At 40.3% G+C, this 26339-nt stretch overlaps 2 protein-coding genes across 7 annotated transcripts in view; one reads left to right on the top strand and one right to left on the bottom strand.

Annotated features, from left to right (window-relative positions):
• The window catches only part of LOC135494147 (glycine receptor subunit alpha-2-like), a 102020-nt gene that overhangs the window by 50999 nt on the left and 24682 nt on the right, over window positions 1-26339 (top strand). Inside the window, exon 1 of one of the 6 annotated variants that reach the window (XM_064781960.1) lies at window positions 9841-9981. The exons of 3 other annotated variants lie outside the window; for them this stretch is intronic. Coding sequence is in view for 1 of the 3 variants with exons in the window: in XM_064781959.1 (XP_064638029.1) it covers window positions 22919-22959 (41 nt within the window). In the remaining 2 variants the exon portion in view is untranslated. Of the gene's footprint in view, window positions 1-9840; window positions 9982-19801; window positions 20080-22881; window positions 22960-26339 lie in introns of those variants that run through there. 2 more of the 6 variants (XM_064781961.1, XM_064781959.1) reach the window with 2 other exon arrangements.
• LOC135494146 (DBH-like monooxygenase protein 2 homolog) lies at window positions 3460-13189 on the bottom strand. The gene is made up of 12 exons (XM_064781955.1): window positions 12873-13189; window positions 10327-10476; window positions 9794-9952; window positions 9028-9111; window positions 8532-8723; window positions 8064-8166; window positions 7400-7566; window positions 6888-7076; window positions 6380-6439; window positions 5827-5951; window positions 5461-5629; window positions 3460-4851 (listed from the first exon to the last, which is right to left on the bottom strand). Exons 1-12 carry the CDS (start codon window positions 13140-13142, stop codon window positions 4696-4698), a joined length of 1824 nt encoding a protein of 607 aa, XP_064638025.1. The 5' UTR covers window positions 13143-13189; the 3' UTR covers window positions 3460-4695.

Raw genomic sequence — 26339 nt, 5'->3', positions numbered from 1 at the left:
GGTCCTGGTAAGCGCATTGGACTGACTAAAGCTTCACCTGGTGAATAAACTTTTACCCCTTACCTCCTACATCAAATAGGAATGAATGGGCGGGAGACAAAATTGCATTACTCCACCTGCTCTGCTGTGCTCGAAGTTGCGAGTGAGTGCGGATGGTGCCAATGTTTGCGCGAAGCCGTCCTTGTCTACAGGGTTTGTAGGCTCAAGTCTAGTTACATTTAAGAAGATGTGTCCTTGTCCTTGCATAGGACACAGCCTCATCAGCTCGTATTTTGTCTGTTGATGATGAGGCTCTTCTTCCTGCTTCCATGCAACGATATCGACAGCTGGTGCAAGTTAAAGCCAGCTTTTGTCATCTGTGAAGTTATGTGGCCCAGTCGAATCACACTTCAGGTAGGCATACCACAGGTGTTCAAAATAAACATTGCAACATCGATTTTCAGCCATTTTTCTCTCAGTACTTCGTCATCTGTTTGTAACTGTTCATTCATAGAAGCACTGAACTGATATCAGTTGTTCTCTCTCTCCAATAGATGATGTGGCTTGGTTGTTTGACTCAGAACACCTCAACATTTCTATCTCACTGAATGGTTTGTTCAATACCAAATCATAATCACTGAATATACCGACACATTATTCATAACGTTTATAGTCAATAGCGGTAAATGGCATCTTAGGGAGAATTAGCCAAGTCATTTGCAATGACTTGTCGATATTTCAACTCCCCTAATCCTTGTTTATAGCCAGATTAGCTTTAGAAGGGAATTGGGCAAATATCACGGTGAACTCGGATAAATAGAAGTGTTGACGATGAGCACAGATGGCTTAGAAGGTTCATTTCTATTAGATTCACAGGAATTATAAAAAATGGGTATCTTGCCAATGAGGTCTTGCTTATACCTCATCTTGGTGCTCTCGAATCCTGACAGACAGGCTGGGTTGTCTTTCTTGAAATACACACATCAAGTCAACCGATCTTTAACTCTTATTTCATTCCAGTGAAGCTTCCGTTTTCCCCTTCCACTTTAGTCACAAACAGAACATCATTTATCAATCAGAGAAGTTAATGCCACACAAAATTGGAGACATTTCCTTTGCATCAATCGGTTAAGCTGTTAACTACCGCTGCCACTCCCGTAAGATATAAGACCAATAAATATGTTTCAAACGATTTCCAAAGTTTCTTGGGGGAAAAGCTCTGTCGAGGTGAACGGAAGTCACCAAAGTGTAGGGTTCTTAGTTAACATCTTCGCTAAAAATCTTACAAGAATCTTATAAAGAAATTACATTGATTGAACTCCGAACTGAATGATGAGACCATAACTGAGAAATATTTCGCAGTGTTGCACAGGATATGAATAGGAATAAAGTGCAGCGAATCCGACCAATCACACATTAAACCTAAGTGGACAAAAAAGCTGTTGGCAAGTCGTAAAGCAAACTGGCTTCAGAGACCAAAGTCCAGTCTCTGAAGTGCCTTAAATGGCTGATTACTTGGCCATCCGTAAGTGGGGTGGCTTATAGTCCAATCTTACAGGGATTTACTTGATGAAAGACCAGGCACTTTATTCAGAAGTGACTGCTGAGGCCAGAAGCGTTTCTTATTTCATCGTCATGAATGGAGAAGTGATACTGAAAATTTGCTGATTCAGCGGATTCGATTCATCTGGGGTGTTGTTTTTTTGTTTGATGAATATGTTTCGAATCGAGTCCGCTCATATGTATTACTTTCACGAAAGAAGACGATTGAAAGCCTAGAAATGCTTGATCAAATGCTCATGTATACATGTATATGTTCCTAAATGATTATCCGGCCTCTCTCTACTATATGGAGGTTCTTCGTTTACTCATAAAACCTTGATGAATTGCATGTAATGTGCTGGCCATAAAAAAAACTAGGTTTTTTTCAGATGCTCAAAGCGTTGAAGGAACTCTCATTGAGTAGGTAAACAAGACACTTACACTCCTCCTGGGATGATCGCACTCTGTAACTCTAAATTAACTGGACCTCCACATGTTTTCTGGGAAACATACAACGCCTAGGGGGAGGGATTCCACTCGCCATAGCCATGTTCATAAGTGTACTTTATCCTTTAAGCACTCCCTGTGGAACACTGTTCCTTGCTTCTTGTTGATTGCTGGTATCTTTTTCATTCTTTTATACGTCTGGGCCACATCTCGTTACAAATTACTAATTGTGGTATTTGTTCACTCATTTATAAAGATTAGGGTGTAACAAATGACCCTCAATCATTTTGTAGACCTGTGATTATTGGTAGAGAAAATGCTTTGAAACCAGAGTAACTACCATTACAAAAAGCTGTTTACTGTAATTACTGTCATTTTGAGGGGATGACACATAGTAGTTCCTACCAGCTGCCTCGTGCGGCCATTTACTAAAACAGCAGTCACCGTTTTCCTTTGTCTTTTTTCAACATGATGATGCTTTCGAGTTTGTACGTGAAACTACTGACAGGCCAGTCATTAGCCGAATCCGTAATATAGCCTCTACTCTATTGACATCGGTAACATCAAAGAGCCTTCAATGAAACCCAAAGGTGTAGCACTCAGATAAAGTAAAGCATATTGAACATGGCCCAATGATATATAAACCAATTAAAGGGATCGGAATAGTATGGTCATCGAAAGCTGTCACATCCAAAGTGGATTTATCAGGTTTCATATAGATAATTCATATTTTCTTGTCATATGTGCTTTCGTGATAGCTTTCCCCAAAGGTAATTTTCTTTATAAGTCTCATGGACTTCTCTGGCTGTGATGAATTATTCCGATTGAAACACTGCGGCTGTTAAGGTAGACGTCCACTTGGCATAGTGATTTATTGGGTGTCTTGGGTATGGGTTGTGTTATTTTCAAATATCAGTGTGACGAACGCCTTTTGATTGATTGGTTGATGCCTGAAAACCAGTATGCGGTAAAATGCGTTGAAGTAACCTGATATGCTCTGAAGTGAGAGGTGATGCTTTGGGTCCGGCCTCTCTGACTGATGATTTAGGGCTAAGCTCTAAATGTCACCAATCTATATCATAATACTATAAGGCGGCTCGCTAAAGTGCCATTTGGGGGTCGTGTTTCGTCTCGAAATTTTGCACGTTTGCAGGTGATATGTTATCCTGATGCAACGTCATGTTTATTTTCGGAAATTTACTTCAGCGGAGCAGTAATGAGGGATTTTTAATCGGACACGGTCAATTCTCCTTATCACTCACGGAAGCCAAGCCATTGCTGTTCAGTTATGCAGGGGATTAATGAATCACCTGCACTCCCTGTGGGGTGACTAACACTACCTGTTGAACGGCTGGCTGTAGGGGGATGATTGGAACAGCCTGTACACGTGTTGACCTGCTGAACCAAGGTTAATGTTATTTTCAATCCACGATTGTAGGTCACCTGATCTTCGAGATTTCGCGGGAAAGAAATTGTAAACAAACGCATGTGTGCAGTTCAAATGTAAACAAAAATGTATTTTGATACTTTTGGTTGCTGGACTTGGGTTTTCCCGCAGTAAGGAGCTGGGGTCAAATTGATGGTCTATCGTATATTGGTACTGTATTAGCCAGAGCTAGCCCTTGATTATGAAGGGATTTTCAAATTAAGGTTACAATGGTATGTTTATGTGCTCACCACAGCTTTCAAAACTTGATGTATCTGAAGAGGCACTCTGAACTTGGCATGGCCTTATCAAGGAGCTGCTCACGGTGCTGAACTTCTAGCTTGCCTGTCGACTAAGTGCCTTGCCCGAGATCATGCTACATGTAGGAGGAGATAGTGCAATTGGTCCGAGCCATTTGGAGGCCGCCATGTGAAGGCCTATCTGGGTTCTCCTTCATCTCCGTATAAAGGGGCATATTGCTGACTAAAGAACGAGGTATATTCACATTGCCTCATCATCTCATTCGGACCAATTGATTTACTTTTATATGCACGCATACAGCACGCCACAGGGTCCGAGTCTGTGGACAAATGGTTGGTTTAATTTGTCTCTTCGATATTGCTCCTTTGATACTGCATTATATTTTCATTGCAATTCAATCTATTCAAGGTATAGCCCATTTGAACCTGCCTGCGCCACGGGTACAATGCTAGTACAATATGTAATTCTCTGAAATGTTTAGACATAAACTTTGTGTTAAACTTGACTGGCGGCAAAAGTCTGAACAACAACCCAACATTAAATATCAGAGTGTTATTTCCCACTTCTTCGAAACAAGAATGCATCCATATTTTGATATAGTAAAACGTCGATTAGTTGCTAATATGTATACTTCTTGCCTTTCTACGTGAATAGCTTGGTCAGAAGAGGACAAAGACTGTCAAATGAAACAGATATAGTGCAGAGGCTGTGACCAGTGTGCAAAGAACCCAAGTGACATTTGTTGAAGAAAAACTTGGCACTTAACGTATTAACGTTATGGTACATGTGCAGGCTTTCTGTGCTCACTCATGGTGTCATTGGAAATACCCTAATTGCGGGCGGATTATGTATAATGACAATAAGCTGCGTATACATGTATAAAGTCTAGGATTATCTAACAATTACAGCTCATATAAAAGTACAAAACACTTTCGTATGTAAACTTGTAAACTGGTAAACCTAATTTCTTGGATGTTATGGACGGAAATCATGCTCGTTGAAAGGTCCTCATTGAGAACGTCTTGCAATGTATCACTGTATTACACTATTTCGGCTAGAAGGAGCACAAGAGTTGCCAGGTTCATTATGATCAAGTGACATGGAAGGGCCACGTTGGCTGAGGCGGTGATGTTACATCGCAAAGTTGGTGGCTTGTACTCAGAGTAGATCTTGAATGGATTCAAATTATAAATCCACTGGAATTGAAAGAAAGCAATTCTATTAAACATCACATAAATCAAATGGAAGCCTACCATTTTCAGGTCTGGTATAGCAAGCAACATGCCAGATTCGTCGGTTTTGTCGAAAATTCAAACAGTGCTCCCAATTTTTATTTGAATTCCTCAGCTGTTAGCTCGGAACTAGTGGCCGGGGAAATGGCTGCAGCTAGCTTAGATAAAGTGGCAGCTTTATATTTGGATCCATCGCCTGGAGTTGCCATTGGGGGAAGGTTTCCCGTCTTACTGTTTTCTGGTGCCCTGCAACATGGGCAGCCATACGGGATTTTCGCCTAACAATTGCAGTGAGGAGAATGAAAGTTGTCTTGCCATGAGGAAGTCATAACTAAAGAGGGGCTCCACATCCACATAACAAAAGCGGGGCACAAATGCAGCAGCGTTTTAGCTGGTGCTAATTGTAATAACACAGCCATATCTACGCAGGCCAAAGGAGTACTTTAAATTTGTGCATAAGATCACCATGGCCACTTCCCAGCTAGAAGAGAAAGCTTTGGTAAGTTGTTCTGCCAATGGCAATGGCTTTGTCTGGTAAAAGCTTATAAGACGTCTTCAGCTTTATAACTCTACCTTATCAACAACACCGAGCCCTTTGGAAGCTGTGCAAAGAGCGATATAGTTCTCCTGTGCCTTCTCTATTTGCTGCCATTCCTTCACCGGATCCTTGGAGGTGGTCTTGTCCCATCTAATGTTGGACGCCAGGAAGTCGCGCCTGGTCGTGCTGGTCCTGTCATCCTTCCTAAAAGAAGAAGATGATCGCATTTGCGTTTGTTACATGTCATTGAGGCATACTCAGTTGGCTTCTCAAATTAATAAGTGTAAATGTGATGTTGGTTATCGGAAACTGTCACATCAGAGAGCACGGCAAGTGCTTACAAATCAACGAATGTCCAGGATGCCCTATGTTGATTATCTATATCAGGTTCTTATACCTACCGGTTATTTACATAGAAATTGCTCTGGGCACTGTAACTCGTTGCAGTTATCACCTTGGAGAGAGGGATTCTAGGGTAGAAATAGAGGAAGGTGAGACACATCTCCTCCTGAGAGCTCAGCCCGCCCTGAAATAGATGCAATTTGTGTTAAATTCGTCAATATCAATTTTTGAAAGGTCAACATCTGACACTTGTCTGATTGGTACAGTGGTATGACCACGGTGTGAAAGTCCTCTTCCTCGAGTCATAAAGAATCGACTGTCTCAGACAATGCGTTTCCTACACCCCACCTCGCTATTGTTTGCCATAAAGCAAATAATGTCCCAGTCGATCATTTCTCTATACTAATACCTTGATAAATCCGTAAACTGATGAAACTCAAGAGCGGGCTTTAGGCCTCTTACCCTGGTGAAGTTCTTACTGTCCGTATAGTGTATGATTGCTACCAAAAATCTTACGTTTTTTCTTCATTCCGATTTCTTCAGCAGTATTAAGTATTTATTATTTAGTAATACTCGCTGCAGCATATTGGCATTTGATCATGATGAACTTACCAAAGTTGTATGAGTCCTGTCTAATGTATTGTAGGTACACTCTACGAGGAACTCGTCTCCCTAAAACATGCAGCGAAAGAGTAAAAGTACATTGAAAAATTGATTATACTATGTCGAACAAAATCACTCTGTGGATGTAGTATGTTTATTTTGAACACCCCATCCAGTGATAACCTTAATGCAGCCTCCAAAAAAGTAAGATTAGTCCTTCATCTAACGTCACATGATGGCTGGGCGGGATTAGTAACTTGGTCTTGTCCATCGTTCTCGACGAGTCTGTGCTTCTTCTGGAACTTGGGTACAAATTTACGAAAAAAAAGCAGCATGATCAATAAGCGTTTTCGAGTTCTTTGATAGGATTTATCTTCTATTACTAAAGTTCCAACATAAAAAAACATCAAAGCGAGATCTTGAATTTCAACCTGTTCAATTATATTAAGGTCCTCCAATGAACAAGCGCTGCCTTTGCTTGACCATCTGACATTATTATCGGAAGCTAGTCACCTACCCGCTCGATGACGATTTCCTGTGGGTAGGTGATGCTGTTCTGATAGTTAAAGTCATACGTTGGGTCGTCGCCCAGATACTCCAGCTCTCTTCCATTCCTGAAATGTCTTAACCTGATGGCGCTTCCAGCATAATGGCTGTGTAGTAAGTAGGCGAAGGCTCTGATCTGTGTTTGGTTCCCGAATCCGAACTGAAGAAGAAGAGAAGTCGTATGCATTATGTACGCAGTAGTCCACACATAAAGCACAGTAAATGTGGCAAAATTTGGTTTTGGTTCAGATTGCTGTGTTCTCACAACTGTCTGAGTGGTGAAAATGTGCTTTTGAACCCGCCACTGTGAAAGGTATGAATAAAAAAATAGGTGCTATGAAATGCCTGCTGTGGAAGAACACGGATTTTGAAGATTTCCTTCCTCTCAGAATTCAGTCCGTCTTTCATTTAAATTGGTCTCCCAACAATAACAGCAAAGTTTCGTTCCTGATAGAAGTCATTGCGTATCGAATCAAAACATACCTCTCCAGTGCAGGTCCTTGGTATGTAGGAATAGACTGTGAACTTGGATTGCCGGGGTGGTACCATGAGCCGTTCAAAGGATATCTTCCCAAATACGAGACAGCCCGTGTCGTGCTGTCTCTTAGTCTTAGTGTAGACGATACGCACACCTGAGTTATCCCGGACATCTTGAAGTAAAATGATTGGGAATATATTTCTATGAATTTGAAATATCATAACGGGGTCGTGGGAAGTAAAATATTCTTTAAAATACGTCAATCGCACCAGCGTGCATTATTACTGTATTACCAAATAACCGTTTAGGGCCGAGCAAAGCTTTCACATGCCGGTGACTACAGCGAGTTCTGGCCTTCAAATATGTGACACTGACATTTTGTTTCTGTAAACTCTTGCACAGTGGCTGAGGCTGTTCCTTACTTTATGATAACTACTAGATGCCTCTTCTGGCTCATATAAAGAAAGAATGAAGTATGTACAGAAAAGTCCAGTTGCCTTGACAAGGGTTCGTACCACATATCTTTGGATTGATTTTTCTGCATTCTTTCCATTATTCCTGACCTTCACATTGTTTTGGATTTCTAATTGACTGAGATGATACCACGGTACAAGTCATCAAGAGGAACATATGGTTGTCAAATATCTTACCCCGAGTTGTATCACTTACTTTTTGTTCGCTTGATATTGTTATAATGTATTTGGAGCATCACATAAAACGGCTCCCTGTCCGTTCCCATTGGTACTCCTGTATTGTTTGGAAAGGTGAAATTCTGAAAGAAGGAATGATAATCCACATTCACTTCAGTTTGAAATTATTTCTTTAGCAGTACAAAGATGCCTGAAAAAACAATTCATCAATTCCTTTAACTGGCATACACATTTGTTTTGTTTCTTGAAGCGGGAATTGTATTGTAAGACTCTCCTACAAGACTAGCGCTAGCTCATAATTGAAGGATTAACTAATGGGCAGGACCTTATCTTGTCTGTCGTATCAGTCAATCAGAATTAATCCTTCTTCACCAGGTCAGTTTTGACAGTTGAACCCTATGCCATCAGGGTCATAGAAAGGAAAACTGAGATAGGCTAACTGGTGCGGCGAAGAGTGTGTGAGGATGTGAACTTTAGTATGACCTACCCCGCCACCGACGGCCCATCCGAACATAGCAGTTTCACAGTATCCATGGCTCCACATAGCTGAGTTCTTGTATAAACATTGAGATCCGTTGTTAACCTGGTACGTCATGTTGGCCCATGTGTTGATTTTGGCGTCGCAGACGTACACGATGATGTGATGGACCAATTCTGGATGTGTGATCACAGGGATGACCTAAAAAATAATATGATCAGGGCCTTTGGTTACATGATGAAGTGTTTGAGTCCTAGAGTAGTTTCTAGACCTTAATGTGTAGGCTAAACGAGCTTAGAGGCGAGCAGACCGAGCTCATGTCCGTGTTGAATGATTTTGTTTAGTACACATGTGCGTTGTTAGGTTTCGCTCACTTGTGATAGAAACTAGTGTTATAGGTGTAATTATTCTCATAATCATTTCTAAAAGAAATTGATAGTCACTTTGAAACGTAATCTCCAACTCAATACTCGATGCCATATTCATAATGATCATAACGCAATACCTTTATCACGTGATGAATGTCCTCCAGCTTCGGCAGTCGAAAGATCTCACAGTCATAATGAGTCTCGGTGTCAGGGACTAGAAACTGAAAAAAATTAAGTAATGAATGTTATTAGTACATTTCGCGTTACTCTAGCTAAAACTATGTCGTGTGTTGAAACAGCTTGCTCAACAAACTAACTGGCTAAGTTATCTTTAAGTAGCGTTACCGAGTTAGTCATCAAAAGGCGCAGAGGAGTTCTTTGAAGCCCTGTTTAATTTTAAAACGTTTCTTTCAGGACTTTCATACCATGGTTTGGGCCGTGTACCGTTGTGCCAAATCATCACCTAAGAATTAACAAAGTCATCTGCATTTATTGTGATGGAGCCTCATCAAAAATCTTTATGATATAGGCGCCTTGTTATTAAATTCTCTGGTGACGAAATGTCTTTCTATACCTTTATTATACCTCGATCTATTTTGAGATTTTATTGAGAATGATTGGCTAATTTCCTTTGTGAATCAGTGGACCATTTGAACTCGTGAGCAAGAAATGACTCTAGAAATCGACCCCAGACGAGTAAAAAAGAGCTATTGACAGTGAATTCCTCGAGTCATGTTAGCAAAGGATATGGGCCTGGGCTGAGTTGTTCAAAACCGCGTTGGCTTTAACGGCGCCGTTAAGTCTTAACGTGAACATTTCAGTGGGTTTAACTGAAAGAGATAACTTACTTAACGTAACCGTTAGGGATAACGTGACTTTTGAGCTTTTGAATGACATTCTTACATTGTCCTTGACGATGTCAAATGTCTTGACGTCTGGGGGAAGTTTAACCTCGACTTGTTTATCGCCGAGCAGCTTCAAACTCCTGGTCCCGCGGTTGCTACCATGCCAATCCATTACATCAGTCTTTCCCATTGACCAGATCATACGCATTGTGCCGCTCTTAAAGAGAAGGTTAACTGCATAAAGTAGTAAGTATATATATCACTGTTTGGTAGTTCTTTTCACCAAATTCTGCCGCTAAGAGGCAATTATATAAAGCTAACGTTAAGAATTTTCATCTTTTCATCAGTCCTTCTAAAGCATATGCTCATGACGTTTCAGTTTACCTGAAAATTACCGAATTCGGTTCGGTTCAGTTTTCTCAGTTTTCTGAGACATTTGAACCTTTGGATCAAAGTCTAATCCTACCTCAAACGACATACATGCTTCGTTATAAAACAGGCGTTGTATAGTCAAGATGGCATCGTATTCATCTACTGCATTGGAAGTAATATTCCGCTACCCGATATTGCATCAGAATCATGTAATCTTACCGTAACGGGCAAGTCGTGCATTTTACATGTGTCCAGTTGCCGCCGGAATTTAACTCTGGTGTATCCTGCTATCTCTTGACTCATTATTGGCAGCACATCCTGAGTTTCGTGACAGACAGGCTTAGCATTTATGTGCAGGCCATGGCAATCCTGAAGAAGGAAATACGTTAACATAGAAAACGTTATTGTTTGCCGTTTTACATTGTTAAGCTATTAGTTCTGAAATCATATGTCGTAATCAATGAAAATATCAATAACCTCTCGACGAATGGGCTAACCGGGAATTTTATCCTAATTACGAATGTTTCTATGGTTTTTAGCTCAGCTGACAAAGTCAGCGGAGCTAGTCAAATAGCTATTCAATTGGTGTCCGTCCTTCCACCCATCCTGCCATCCTTCCATCCATCCATCCATCTGTAGGCAAAGTTGGGCATTTTGTAATCATACAACCGAGGCACTTCAAATCTAGTCTTGCTTATAAACACCGCAGAAAATGTTGCTTACGGAAAAAAATTTGGGCGATTCGACTCAAATTCAGCTCCCCAGGGGGCAAAATGCGTAAATGAAAAAACAATTTTTTGACGCTCTATTCCAGCAGATAAAAGCTCGAAATAAAGTTGAAAAGGTCTTCATGATACAGAAGTTTTGATATAAAATAGATTAGTGTGGATTTATATCACCAGTTGGCGGTAGTGAGCAAAACTGTTGTTTGACCCCGGATGACCCCGCTTTAAATTTCCCGCCGGTTACCTGGAGTACTATCATCAAGAAAATGGCGGTGACCTTTTTATTTCTACCGGAGCGATGATTTTGTAAGTGACAAATTTTCTTTTTTAAGCCTTTACGGAAACGTATTTTGGTACGAAACTTCACACGTTTATAGAAAAGATCAACGAGAATGTGTTCAAATGCCCTCATAACGATGAGTTCAACAGAATTTGGTCAAAACAACCTTCGAATGGAGTCAACTTTCTTTGCGAAATTGAAGCGACGACATCATTATTTATCGTAATTTATGCAGATCTGAGTCCAGCTGATGGGCGATGTTTTGATTTGTGTTCAAACTATTGGAAACTTCGGAAATTAGTTCTATTAGTTCTACTATTCCGTAGGAGTATATTATAGCCATTGATGTTGACAGCTAAAAGCACGAAAACTTTGTTCAGGTTTCTCGTCCAATCACGTGACCTCTCCAACACTCGATAATGCACTCTTTTCGTCCACGTTTTAGGCCAATCTTCGGCCTGAACATGAAATCTAATAAGCGCAGTACTTAAATCAGATGTTTCTCTCGCCTTGAAAACATTCCTGGGTAAAATCCATTGAGATTAGCCGAGTTAATCCACTTTTTCCGTGCCTAAAATCTCTGCCGCTGAATTCTATAAATAGAAACTATTAACATCGCGGCAGTGTGGTTCCCATTGTGCGCCCTCCCACTTCACACCATGTCAGGAACTTTTACGGAGAGAGAGGGCGTGCGGTAAGAAGAATGGCCAAAATGACGTCACGTTTTCCTGGCAATGTCTCTTTAATTGCCAGACCAGTCAAGCATTGGGAAAGCATCTTTAATTCAGACAACGTTAGAACTCGAAAAACGAATATGTTAATTTGCAAAATTAAAAGCAGATTTCACCACTAACCAGCCAAATCGGAATACGACGGCACAAAATGTTCTCGCTTTCCTCCTGCTAAAAAACCTTGTTCCCGCACTCCTATTTTAATTTATCCCAAGGAATATGATATGATCTGTTTTCACTTTTTTGTAATTAAATGGTATTCATATAATGAGATCAATAGTAGTGTCCGTGTCAGATCCCATCATGGAGGTATAAATAATTATTTATACCTCCATGATCCCATCGTTCAACTAGTCTTCTCTCCCCAGGTGCCTCACACGGACCTTCACGTACTCAAGACCAACTCTTACAATATCGCCCTCAAAACAACCCTGGAGTCATGAATTCACAGGTGCTCCTGTGAAATCTCAGTTCTAGTTTATTTATCAAACTTTATCGAGGGTTACCCGGTTATCGAATCGAATGGATGTGTCGATCGTCGGGGCGGATTGATATGTGGTTAGGTTGTGCGTCCAAGGCGATTACTAATAGGTCATTCAGTTAGTTTGAGAAAGATCATGATCATGAAGATGCGTGTTGTGTTATCATAACTGGAAAATAAGTTGAAGTTATTATTAGTACTACGATTCTTACATGAGTAAAAAGTAGACGTTTTAAGCAACACAATAATGTTACTCCCATTTTTTCTGTAAAGCTATACTGAACTAGGGATATCTTCCGTTGCCTCCTGTAATATTTACATACCATGGCTGATTAGTTCAATCATATTTCATCCAACTGGCAGCTCTGCATTGGAAATTTTAGTGGTATAACGTGTTCTCTTGACCTTCAAACAGTAGTATAAAGCCGATATTTACTACTTTATACCCTCAGTCCTATGTTATTAGGTCATATCCAGCTGAGCGCCAGGCCCTTGGGCCTCTTGTTTTATTCTGTCCTCTCAAGAAGAGGTAATGTGTGATAACTTACTTTGAAGTAATCTGTACCGTTTGCGTACACCCCAGAAATGATGATGTCACCATTTGCCATACCACCCTTGGGCGACCATCCTAAACCAATATATCCAGTGGTCTTCGCGATAATCTCGAATGTGATGCTGGTGTGATCGTAAAGCCAATAGAGGTGGTAGTTCCCATTACTGTCCATTATCTTTTGGTTGGGATAAGGTCGACTTGGAGAAGGCATCGCCTGGGCCCTGAGGACCACCAGGCAAACCATAACACTACTCAGAAGGAGCATCCTTGTATCGTGGATGGTTCTCCGAGCTGATATGATGTCACCGGATCTATAAAAGGCTTATAACAACCTCAAAGCTTTCGTCATTTTCTAAACAGGTCGTTCCTTTGTCAATCTGACCTGATATGAAACGGTGATTTGACGATTTAAAGGACTTTTTAACTTCAATTGATTCTTGACTTTCTAATTTGAAATTGAATTGCAGCGATGGATATACTTTAAAATCTCCAGGAGGTTAGTGATCGGACCTGTGATACAAGGCAGACATAATATTTAAGCACAGTCTCTCTGCCTCTCTGCCACTATTAGCGTCCATTGCACGTGCATCACATGTATGACATACATTGATTTACGTACTCGCCAGAAGCATGCTATAACAGGATGCCGTAAATGTGACGATATACTAAATGTCTATGTGTCTGCTGTCATGTTACCCTGTTTAATGATACTAAAGGCATAAGAAATAGAAAGAGTAGAGAAATATGTTGTATGCATCAAGATGACGCATTTAGGCTACCTTTACGACTTTATTTCTGTACAAATACGATTAGAGAATGGTGCATGGCGCTGACTTGTACCAATTGATCAAGAAACGAATGGCTTCCGTGACCCTAACCGACTGAGTCAATGGATCTTTCCATTCAATATTTCAAAACATGTTTCTTTGGTCTAAATTCCAAGAGCCACACTTGAAGGTGTATTTGCAAAAGGGACATTACAAGCATAATGATATTCGACATAAACGACGTTTCATACAACCGGCCTATACACCTTTCCAGAAATGGGGCGCTGAGTGGTGGAGGGACAAAGGAGATAATCATGGTTGAAAAACACACTTGAATGCCTTTAATGACGGACAAGGGGGGAAAAGTTAGTTCCAATGCAAGCCACCAATTTCGGGAAGCATTTATTAGGGCACGGCACATTGCTATATGCATGGCGCCGTGATGGTAGTGTTCCCAAATCTGTGGCTTGAAAGTATTCATGCTTGCAGGTGCAGCCGTTTGGGGTGCATCCATTTCCCCAAGACATTACTGCTGAACAGAGGAAATCCTACAACTGAAGTTTTCATGGCGTACGATATTATTGATATGAGGGTCGGTCAAACTTTGAGTGGTGGTCGAAGGGAGGGATTACGAAAATCAAGGCATGATGAAATGTGTCCCTTTCACTTGACGTCTTAAACCGATGATATCCAGGGAATCTCTCACTCAGGCCATACTCCGTCGCAGTGGTAGTTGTCGTGTGAGGAGGCGTAATGTCTGCTTTGGAGAATGATAATATGCAGCATTTCATTGATTCCACCTATCACATGGCAAGCCAGTCTTTTTATAGGGTAATCACTGATCTCACTCGATCAGGAAATCGGCCAGAAAATCAATTACCCGCAGTGTTCGGCGGCCACACGTCTATATCACTACAATCCACGCACAATATTGTATCTGTCAAAAAACCTTAAGAAAAAAGTTGAGTCGTCATTACTTTTACAGGAAATAGACTGCTTCTGGGCCAATAGACAGGAAAGAAAGTAGATGGCTGTATGAATTGTGAAGTCATTGCATCTGATGTACTCACAAAACCCGTCAGAATCGTCCAGCATCCCAACAAATGGTGACAAAGTCCCAAATATAGTATGATTACAGACTGATATAAGCCATTTTTCAGTTGATTCTATCTCGCTTATACCTCTGAAGCCATGTGCTACTGACTTTGCTAGCAGATCACTTAACGTTTAGTATGTGATTTCTTAAGTCTTGCCCATTTAACCCTCTAGCTAGCGATTCTCGAGTCCAAATGAGAAAAAAGGTTCGCACCATAAGCACCCGGAGTGCTGTTTATGACGCCCACAAACAATTTATACAATCATTTTGCATCGTCAGACTGATTTCTTGACAGCGCTCGGAAGTATGGCCCTTCTTCGACAAAACCTATCAACCTTTTCATATTTTTACTCTCCGATTGTAAAAGGCTCTCAGACAGGAAAGGTGTAATTACGTGTCGGCGATACCGCTGATTGATGATGATTGATTGGATTTGTATGTCGATTTCAGATCCCGCTAGAGTCCTCATGGCTAATTGAGAAGAGGTCCACTGGGATATGGTCCTGCAGAGAATCATCGCTCGGACATGGGTCTTTAGATAACCATTGACGATCAATGATTGCATCTACATGCCTGATTGATACCATGTCCTTCTGTCATATTACGATAATGACGATTATGAAGTCTTTTACACTGGTACATTTTACAATGAATCTTATTCTTTCGGTTTGATAAGTTTCTGGTGCAGCTAGACTTGTTTAAAGCTACTTCTATGAGTTGTCACCCCTGGTCGACCAGTCACCACCACCAAACAGTTAATAATCTCATAAGCGTTGTCTTATAATGTGCATTTGGGATTGAATTCCACTGTCACTAACATCCAAAAGGCTACTCCAGGCAATCGAATTTATCAGTAAGCAGATTTGTAAATCTTGTTAATGGCTTATGATAAGAGTCATTACGGTTTAAGTAACTGCTTTATCGCCGCTAAGCTCTAGGCTTCAAGGACTGTCGTCCATTCTTTATACCACCAGGAGTCCTAAAAGAGCTGTTTGTAATGCTGCTGTATCTTAAACGATCAAGTTTAAAATACCAAAATAACGTATCGCGTTTCTTCTCTTTAATGCGGACTGGATGATCAGCTTGTGGCTTTGTGGCCGCAGTGTTGATTAGTTGATGGAAAACCAATAACTGAAGGTTCTTCTTACACGTTCCCTATTAATGATAAAAACGAGATTACAACTGTCGTTATTTGGACCAACAGCAAGTTTTCCAGCGAGTTTCACGTTTCCCTGCTTATAGAATTTGGTATTTAAAGGCCCCGTTTGGTCCATGATGTTGTCAAAATTACTTCATGGCTGAGGAAGGTACGTAAGTGACAGAAAATAATGTTTTGGGTGTTGTAGGTCGAAATTCTGATCAAAAACTGACTTAATACCTTTTGGTACCTAAACGTGAACGGTCTCCACCGTTGGTGATTCAGTCACAGCCGGGCCTGCTATTTGGAGCCATGCATATGTGTACTTGTCGCTTTTATGATGGATCACCTTATGTTATTTCACAGGAACTTGATCGAATATCAAACACCGTAATGTACAGTTTTATACACATGCTGTGCGCTTTAGTCTGGTGAGTTGTGGTTGAATCATAAGTGTATTTCTCTGTGGGGAGAAGGGTGGGTTTGGTTGATATCGCTTCCGTCTTTCTGAACCGAAATGTCATATTATCGTCACGAAAGCCAACGTTCTGCCATTGATTGATTAACTTTTAGGTAAATGTCAATGGTCATACCCGAAAACAATTTGAAACAGCGGTAAAAGACATTCAAACCACTATGTATGCATTGGCATATTTGAGGTATTGACGATTCTATCACACTGCTATCTCTCACACTGTGGGCCCTTAAAGTATCAAATCTAATCAACCTACTATGCGGACAAAGCTGGCAGTTTGGTCAGATTGTAGCAGATGAGAAAGTTCAGACCATTAGGCCATGGAGTGTTAGACGTTGAGACATTGACCTCCCAGTCACCAGCATCTGATGAGCCCATGTACTGTTAGTTGTCCTCAATCCCTTTCCAAAAACAACACCACCAATGAAAAAAACCTCCTCCGATGGACTATGTTATTGATATAGGTACACCGTCGTATTGATGATGTTGCTCATGCCCCTGGGTACCAACATTAGAAAAACCATATTGGAAACCGAAGGATGTTGTGATAGATCATCGCCACAGTGAGCGGCAAGAGACTGTGTATCGTTTATCGTTGTTTTTTTTGTCTTCTCAAGGGTATGGTTCCACATCAAAGTTAATTACCTCCTGGTTTTAGGTCCCTGATTGTTTGAACTTGCTAGGTGATACGAAAGAAGGGTAGGCCTAATAGCCACGTTTAATATCAGCTTGCCGACCGTGGCGGCCATTTGGATGAGCAGTTATTGTGCTTTTGGGAGAATGATTATACACTGCTTCGCAAACTTTTCTCGGTCTGTTGTGTCCTCCTCGATGTCGTACCAAGTGCCAGGTCTTTCAGGAGGACAGATTCCGGTTAATCGGGAGTGCAGAGCTTCATGTTGAGATGACAAGTTGTTATTTGACTTGCCATTAGAGAAATGATCAATTAGGAATAATAGCCTGAGGAGCCAGAAAACTCTCTTATGATCAAGCTAATGATCTGTCTGTTGTCCTGTTTCAACATAGAGTCATTGTAGCAGTGCTCACCCTGGGCAAAGCTGGCCAGGGGATGACACATCTTAGTTTTATAGGAAATCTTCTGCAATGACAGTTCGACAAACATCAGTATTTGTCTTCGTTGTGGAAAACGTATTCCGATGTAGCCCTCAACTGAACATACAATCCGTTTCACAAACACTACAGCAACGAATAAGAATAAACGCAGCAGTGCCCTAGGATAAAAAATTTCCCTGTCAAACGCACGCTCATGATGATATGTTACGCAAAGACAAAGCCTCTCTCCTTCAAAGTGTTCATAAATTTAATTAAGAACCCGCAACGATGCTGGCAAGTTTTTTTACTTGATTTGCCGTAAGCTGAAAAGTATACCTTGGCTCGCATGGCGGTGTTTTTGCTATAGAACATTACTTGTAATCAAAGCCTCACAAAAGGAGCGAGATTATATGCGTGTTAAGGTACTTTGGTATGCCATTGGCTCGTTTGTAAAAAGTAAGATACTAAGTTGTGATTCTCTGATTATGCAAACGCCGTAGTTTGATCAATCAGTGAGGCTGTGCAATGAGAGGAGTGCTGTATCCTTAATAATCTAATTTGTTTCCCTTTTAGGTAAGTTCGAGATTGAAAAAGTCTTGCGTGTCTGCTGTTTGACTGTCTGAGCTAATTTTAGAAAGTATGCCTCTGTTATGCCATCCAGAACTCTATTTCTCAGGTTTGGTTGCAGTAGATCGCTACATAATCCAAGGTGTGCCACATTCATCACAAGGCGGAATCCCTATGCTGGTCAGCCAGTAGCACAGACAATCATTGTCATATCGGCTTCCCTCACGCCACAATCACTTCCTGCTCCATTAATGACAATACCGGTATTAGGTGTGTCCACAGCACTTCCTTGAGACAAAGTGCTCGGGCACAGGAGGGAAGTACATGCAACCAATTGTCTATGTATAGCGTATTTGCGATTGTTGGTCGTATTGTCAGTAAACTACTGCATCTCCTGCCGAACTCATTATCAACATCATCATCAGTATTGCTTGAGTAGAAGAAGAAAACGTCCTAGGAAATTATAGACTTCTACACCGGTGTAGGATTTTGAAAGGTGTGGATCGAACTCGCACTGGTCTGGTGTTACTTATCAAAGACGGCCAGTAGCCCGAAGGCCTCATCACTGCCTTGTTTACGAGATTCCATGACTATGTTGAATAGAAGTCAGTTTGTAGATACCCGATAAAAACCGTTACAACTGACCAAACTACAATCATTGTCCACCTAATTGGCGAATGCCTCTCTTTATCAAAGATAATCTTTCCCAGATGTCCGGATCCTCAAAAACTAATAATTTCCAACGTACCACCAAAGACTACAAAGGCGATTGTCCTGCCATCCGATGATCAATCGGATAAGAGCCATGAAGATCAGGTTGACAGAATCGCTGAATCCAAATTCGCCCACAAAAAGTGAAATTACGAAAATGACAAACCTGCATCGTTAAGAAACGGAGATTAAGCTGTATTGAAAAGGTCAATGGTAGCATTAACTGTTTTCTATGTGACGCTGTTGACTTTATGAAAGTGAAAAGCCATCCCTCATTATATTTTTTCGCCACAGCTCCGGAGTTTTGTCTTGGATTACAAAGATGTAATCGCCGACTTCACCGAACAGGAGGATACCATCTCAGTCTCATTGATTGATCAAAGCTCGGTCTATGGCAGTTTCGTTTTTTAGAAACAAGTAACGCACTGTATCCTTTTAGCAGAAAATGTCAAATAATAAAAGACGCGGTGGCTTGGCTCGCGTAGGAACATTTTGCGGTGCTGGAGCTGTCTCCTGGAAGATGTCTCTTTTATCTGGCAACGTGGACACCTCACACCTGTACTTCTAACCGGTTTCCTCACATTAAATCCAACCAACGGAAGCTTTTAGGCTTTTTAAACTCTCGTTGTCATCCAAACTGCCATCGATAAGTTTGATATGATATTCTGTCGTCAATCAACTGCCAATGGACAAAGTTTTTCCGAGTCCCTTCATTATGGCGTTAAAAGATGTCACCATATTTTCCCGCTTCTCTTTACTGTTTCCTTCAGTCAGATGATGATTCGGATTCGATTGCATGGCGTTTGAAATACAAAGTAACTGATTTTACTTTCATTAGTGATTTCAAACCTGGGCTATCCATTTCGTTTCATCTATTTCGACAAAAAGCTGTGGCTTCTACGTTTCTTTTTGCCTTGTTTTCAACTAAAATGACGAACGTGCACCCAGAATCTGCTTAAGACTTCAATACGCTTCGCTTCGGTATGAACAGTTAAGATCATTAAGACAATAAGTAATAAACAAGTCACCTATTGCATGTTTTGGCCACTGGTATGCCAGACGGGAGCCATCACAGCTCAGAAAATTGACGTTAGTATGAGATGGGCGTATTCAAAGGAATCTGTTTGTCGCGCTCTGGTAAATTGATGTCGTTGCACCAACCGCAGCAAATCATTTGGCTCCCAACTTGACTCGTGAACTCGCTCGGTGTCTCCAGGCAATGATCCAGTGTTCTAATACTTTCAGCTGAGGCCAAATCTACCGAGATTACAAAGAGTGGTTGTTCTGAGGGCATTATCTTTCGTTCCATATCCATCTTCTGCTGATATAAAGAACAGTAAAAAAAGAAGAGTTTTCCCTTGGATGAATATTGTGATATTCATGAAATATCCCGAGGTATTTATGGTATACAACGAACCTCATGAATACACTATCACATTTGCAATATTTAAAAATGATGTAATGCCACAAATGAGACTATTATTCACAGTTCAGATTTTCCTTCCAATCACCTACGGAATTGGTGACTCATCGAGAAAACAAATGCAAAGTGATAGCTCCTTTCTAGATCATGAGATGAAATTTATGACATTTGTAGTCTAATTAGTGACTCTATAGCAAGATACTAAGTAACTGAAACTGTCATCCTCAACAAAGTGAAAATCTATTACTGATTTGAAGATTATTTTTTTCAACCAATGGGTTAGGATCGTTAACATGATTCATTATGAAATGCTCTAGCACAGGAATCGTTATACGCTTAAATAGAGATCCGGCAGCAAATCTTTCAGCATCAAATTACGATAAATCAAGCTGACTTCAATATGTTGTTTCAATAAAACATATCTGTTTTATGGGAATTTAAATCTTATTTCTTGTAATTGGGGCTTGGGTTCTTGAAAGATACACAGAATTGACATGGCTACACTTCATTAGTTTCTGTGGCTTGTGAGGCGATACCACTTAAAAAACTCAAGTAGATTGTTGGATACGAGTGAAATTGTGAAATTTGATTAAAGCTATGATCTTTGCAAGACGGCTCGTACCCTTGGGCAGTTTTTGATCCATAAAATGCTTTAATCATTGGCATAGTCAAGTAATCTAGACCTACCTGAATCACTATAAACCAGTGGAACTGCGTTAGCGAGAGACTCGTTGGTATCATTCAGCTAGTGCAGCTCTAAGGAACTGTATAGAAATGTATAGAGAGTAAAAAATATACCCTCGCTGCGACAGATATTATCCGGTATCTGTTGCTGCGAGGGCGTATTTTTGACGCTCTAACACATACAACACTGAAATAGACAAGAGAATATCCTCTCAGGATATAGTAGCTAACTTAGCAAAGTTCCTTTTTGATCAGCCTCAGATTGCTGACAATTCAGCGTAGAGATGTTACCTTATCTAGCGCTACATTCTTTAATAATCCCATGTCCATAATATCATTCATATGAAACCTCTGTAATATCGCAAAGTATTAAAAACACAACACAACAACACCACAATATGATGAAAGGATATCAGTTCGGGTTGTCCATTAAAGCATCCGTCATAGAGGATACATTCTTTTATAAACTCGCTAAGGCGTCGTGCATGTCTAACGTATCAAGGTGATATATTTCCGCCCGACCGGAGCAGGAGCTGCGGTCTTTGCGGGCAAAATCCATAGGAAGCGTTTAGAGTGTAGCGATGTTCGACTAAAGAACAAAATGTGTCAAGCGGTTAATGGGTAATTCTTAAAACACGAAATTTCAAAAGTTTTCCTATTTTCATTTCGGTCTTCTCTTGGCAGAACATAAGAAAACAAGAGAATAAGAAAAAAAGATAATCTGAGCTTTTACCTCGTAGATTACTGCGAAAGTTTGAAACTTTTTTTTCTAACTTTGATTCCCGAGGAATTACAAAATTGTTGATATAGCTATGTTAAGTACGCGATCACATAATGGGATTGCATTAAATTGTCCTCAACCTTAATTGAAAAGATACTCTTAAAGTGGTTACATACACTCAACCAACCAAATGGAAGATGGTTCTCAATTAAACACCAAGTGAAACATTTGCGTAATGTACATGAAATGGATCAAGTATCGGGATAAAACTTGATAATCTTTGCACAATCTTATGCTGGCAACTTGCCATTATCGTCACTGCTTAGTCCTAACATTAAAGTGTGACTTTTCAGAACGTTGAGCTGGGTTTCCGCGACATGTTAACTGATGCAATTCCATTAAAAGATCTACTTGCAGACATATTGCAGTGAAAGCTTCAATTTCTCACAAGAGTTTAATTTACATTAGGACCCTCATTGGAACTACAAAGTCTGGCGCCGTGATCACAAATGTCAAAGCTATGCACATTTGTCGCTTCATCAACAGCTCATATAAACCCGAATGTACCTTCTTTAAAGCAAATCAGATTCCAGTCTTACTGTTTCAGTACTATAGACGACTCTGTTATTTCCCACCTGACAGTCTTTAACTCTGGCTTTGAAATTTGACCGATCAATTACAGTTCTGGTAACAAAATCAGAAACTATGAGCTAAGTGGTAATTTTCTTCTTTTGTTGTCATGAAAACGAACTTACTGAGCCATCAGCAAATTAGTGAAGTGATGTATAATTTATCACTCTTTCACATACCATGAAAATCAAAGTTTGCGTGTGTGTGTGCTTTCTATCCTGGAATATACTCTTTACTTGTATCCTGTGTTCTTCGTCGTCGTCATGTTATCACAGATTATCATCGTCACAACTTAAACGAATAGCAAGTTGATACAAATCCCATAGCTCTTGTTCTTAAGCGGAACTTTAATGAGCTGTGTCACATCTGCCGCAAAAAAAACGAAATTTAGCGGTATTTCACTAAAAAGGTTAAAAGTTAGGAAGTACCGAAGTGAATGATTATAACTTTCTTTATCATCTCCCTCAGTTCAAGGAAAGAAGTCTCTCCTTTTTCTTTATGCAAATCTCTCTGCTGATTTTTTACGGTTTAATTTCGTTTTGTCGCTATTAAGCTTTTAGATTCGTCGAGCAGCGGGCATAGCATCGGGTTTTGTTAGCTACTGTATCTATTATTAGCTCTGCGTTGGGTGGATGATAGTCCCCTTCTAGATGGTTTATTTACATATCGTCACAGTCAAAAAAAATGTTGATGATTTATTGTGTTGCTGACAGATTCTATTCTTTTCTTGTTGATATAGATACTGGTAAACGGAACAAATTAACTTGTTGACGCTAATGTCTCCTAGTAATGGAATGAAGGTGTATCTGTTATCCAGGTAATTACCACACAACGAACGAAAACAGCACAGGCGGCAGAATTAAAATATCGTCCAAGTGTTCTGAAAGTGACAGCCGGAGGCATAGTCGTTGAGTTGTGTAATCTTGTATGGAGCAATTTGTCTTCTTAAAGAATAGCAAGGGCTGTTCCATTGCAGATTTGATATTCTCGCTTGCTTTCCCTTGATGTTGGATGAACGTAATTTGTTTTTATTCTTTCTACTTATGGGTAAACTATCCGTTCAGGACCTCTATTCCCTTCTACATTATCAGTTACTGGTCAGATACGAACCAGGGGATATAATCTTGACGAGCCAGATGCACTTTGCATTTTTAGTCTAAATAGCTTCATTTTGACACCTCATCGTTTCCTTCTCTGTTAGTGTTATGTTTTAAGTGCAGCTACTGATACGCCATCGTAGCAATTACGTTATTAGCGTGATATCCATTTTAATACCTTCTAACAAGTTGATCACAAGCAAAAAGTATGCTTCCACTCAGGACTGGTTGTATAATCAGCTCCTTAATGAGTCTTCTATTTCTTCACGGCTCTCGGAAATACAGCAAAGACACTGCTCTGAGACAAACGAAGCTAATCCCTGTCATTATCAGAATCTGAATCTGGAGGTAAACAACTGGTGCAAAAGTAAACGTAGCACCCCCCCCCCCCCCCCCCCCAAGGAAGGCTATGAAGGTTTCTATTGGCGAGAGAGATCCAAATGTTAGCTTATGAGCGAACATGTTCTGTTGTTGTTCCAGAGTGCTGCAACTTGTCCCACCGATACTCTTCTAACTGAAGTGTCAAAAAACCTTCAGAAAAATAAAATCTATTCAAAGTTTCAATTAATCTTGCTTAATATGTTGACGAGTTGATGTCATCTCTCCACTGACCGAACACATTCGTCGCCTTCATAGCTTTGTGCGTTTAGACTACAGATGTGTCAAACGAATGTCCGAGAGCAACTTCTGTTATTTGAATATTTTTACCATATTTACCAATATTCAACTGGATCGCATTGATCTAACTTTGGCAAGTAAAATAATCACGATTATCAAATAACATATTCCCTGGATTTATTTTTGCAATGGTATCCAAAAAGTCTTTTTTGTTATTGATTATTCTTGAGGCATTTACTTTGATCTTGCAATTATGGCGGCACTGCTCAAATACTCTACCTCGTCCACCCCAGGTTATACTTTATGCAGCTCTGAAATTTCCGTTCAACGGATATGAAAGAAAGGGCAGTTCTGCTCCTATTTCTATCGTAGCGTGTTTGTACTTTAGAGCGATTATGTTTTATCAAGACTCGAGGTCCATCAAGTTACGATGCTATGGCTCTACTTTCTCAAAGGTGCCTTTGTCTGCATGCGTCTGTGGGTTGTCCACGTCAATTTGGTTAAAACACAGCAGCGCATGATATCGAACCCGGATCATAAAAGATCGATGTTATCTTTTTTTCAAATTCACAATATTAAGTATCGTTTCGCAGTCCAGTTCCGTTCCCATATTCCGAAACCCATATCATATGGAGAAAATGTCTAGCTTCTTTCCTATTAATGGGTAAGAACTGCCATCATCAACAACCGTTAACTGTAAAGAGAAGTCATTTTCAATCACGTTTCCGGGCGATTTATAATGATGCGATTGTGCTGTTAGTCTAACTCTTCCTGATGTGCAGTTAGTAGGGAATCTCAAAAATTGCGTTTAATCTTGGTGAATCTCTGTGAGCTCTTTGATGCTGCGAATGAGCTCTTCGCATTTTTCACCAGGAACAAGGGCGGTGTCAACATGAGTTGATGTCGATTATTTCTCAAATAGGCGCTGGGAGCATTTGTTGACTTACAGCTGAACAGCATGCTCATTCGCCGTTGCTCGAATAGCTGGCGTATCATCCATTCATCGTGTGATAGAGATCACCATACCCTCGCCATCAACGTAGCCTGATGTGTCCCGATGTGGCTTTCACTTTTCGAACCACCACCGTCTGTCGTATAGGTTTTCCTATCTCTTTGATTTGATGGGGCCCTTCCTTAGTCGAGGTCTCAACTCTCCCTCTCGACATATATTCAAAGCTCCACTTTCCTCCGATATTTTCAGGCAGAACACTAACGACCTCGTGCATGCGTCTCGTCGTCTTTTGAAGGCAAGAGACTGCCGAATCACTTTCTCTTCAAGCCCCCCCCCCCCCTCTGATGTCTTTGACCTATGATATCTATGACCTTATCCTTCTACCACAAAAGCTGCTTAGATCAATAGAGATGTTTCAATCCAAGTGAAGTAATAGTCTCCAGACGGTCATTGTTCTTACATGTTTTGTTATCTTTAGATCGATTTCCTCGTCTACCTGTGTAAAAGGTATCGGAGAAGCGGCAAGGCCACCTAGTAATGCATTTCAGTCGTAAACAATAATGAAACATAGATTTTGTCTTGATGGGATGACAAATATGGCTAAGATGAGGGTACATTAACATTTGTCGGAAACATATCCAGTCAGATAAAGTGCAAGAATCATCCACTCCTCCATCCTTGTGTAAAAAACTGTTTTTATATCAATTAATTTGCCATTCTTCTTGTCTGCTTGTTCATCAACTGCTAAGTAAGTGAATTGTGTCGGCTACCAATCTGACGCATGTGATCGTCACGCATACGGTATTATAGAAAAAAACTTAGTATGCGAATGGATGAGTTATGTATCGTCCTTGAATAGATGTGGCTGTTGAGATGTAGAAACTTCTAGATAGCTAACAGCTGCACCGTGTTATCGTCTTCCGTCGCAATAGAGATCATTCAACCTTCGTTTACAGTCAAACAGTATTTTTTTTACTTGCATTATTTTTTCTTGGCAAGTTCAACTTCGGTAACCGCACGAATCCTTAAAACCGCTTTGAGGTATAATCAGAAATCTAACAATTAGCCGATGCGTACTTTTTTCCGCTGGGATAATGTTTTGAAAAATTAAAAAATATTGGCAGATAGTTTTTTAAATTAACTGTGAAATTCCTTGGGAATTTTAGAATTTATTGGAAATGGGAACTTTTTGTCTTCATTTCTGGTGATCCTGCGACTTAAAACCATGTTTTATGGAGGATGCTTAACAGAAAATACTTAAAAACTCCAATGACGATTGATGTTTGGAGAATCCAGAGAGATTTAAATTAAAGTAATCCTCAGTTACCGAAACCTTATCCAGAGTGATCCGCTTTTTTTTCACCATTACCAAAATGACTTCGAATGTAATTCCTTGCCCTATAACATCGGCAAGGCATGCATGAGATTGTGGACTTACACGAGAACCAAAGTGACAGTAGTCATTCGTAAATTTTATGTTTGAATCATTTTGGGCTCTGGAGCGCGAAAAACTGTTTCTAAATGATTCTA

Source organism: Lineus longissimus, chromosome 9, assembly GCF_910592395.1.
Source record: "Lineus longissimus chromosome 9, tnLinLong1.2, whole genome shotgun sequence".
Taxonomy (NCBI): domain Eukaryota; kingdom Metazoa; phylum Nemertea; class Pilidiophora; order Heteronemertea; family Lineidae; genus Lineus; species Lineus longissimus.
The sequence above is the reverse complement of the archived record's forward strand: the minus strand, read 5'-3'. Positions and strand labels throughout refer to the sequence as shown.

Bases quoted from the DNA above. Each gene is read 5' to 3' on its own strand.
- LOC135494146 (XM_064781955.1), bottom strand. From the start codon at position 13,142: ATGCTCCTTCTGAGTAGTGTTATGGTTTGCCTGGTGGTCCTCAGGGCC. The intron at 8,167-8,531 runs GTAGGTCATACT...TCCTTCTTTCAG, and splicing joins GATGGGCCGTCGGTGGCGGG to AATTTCACCTTTCCAAACAA. The intron at 4,852-5,460 runs GTAGAGTTATAA...TTTCAATTCCAG, and splicing joins GGCTCGGTGTTGTTGATAAG to TGGATTTATAATTTGAATCC.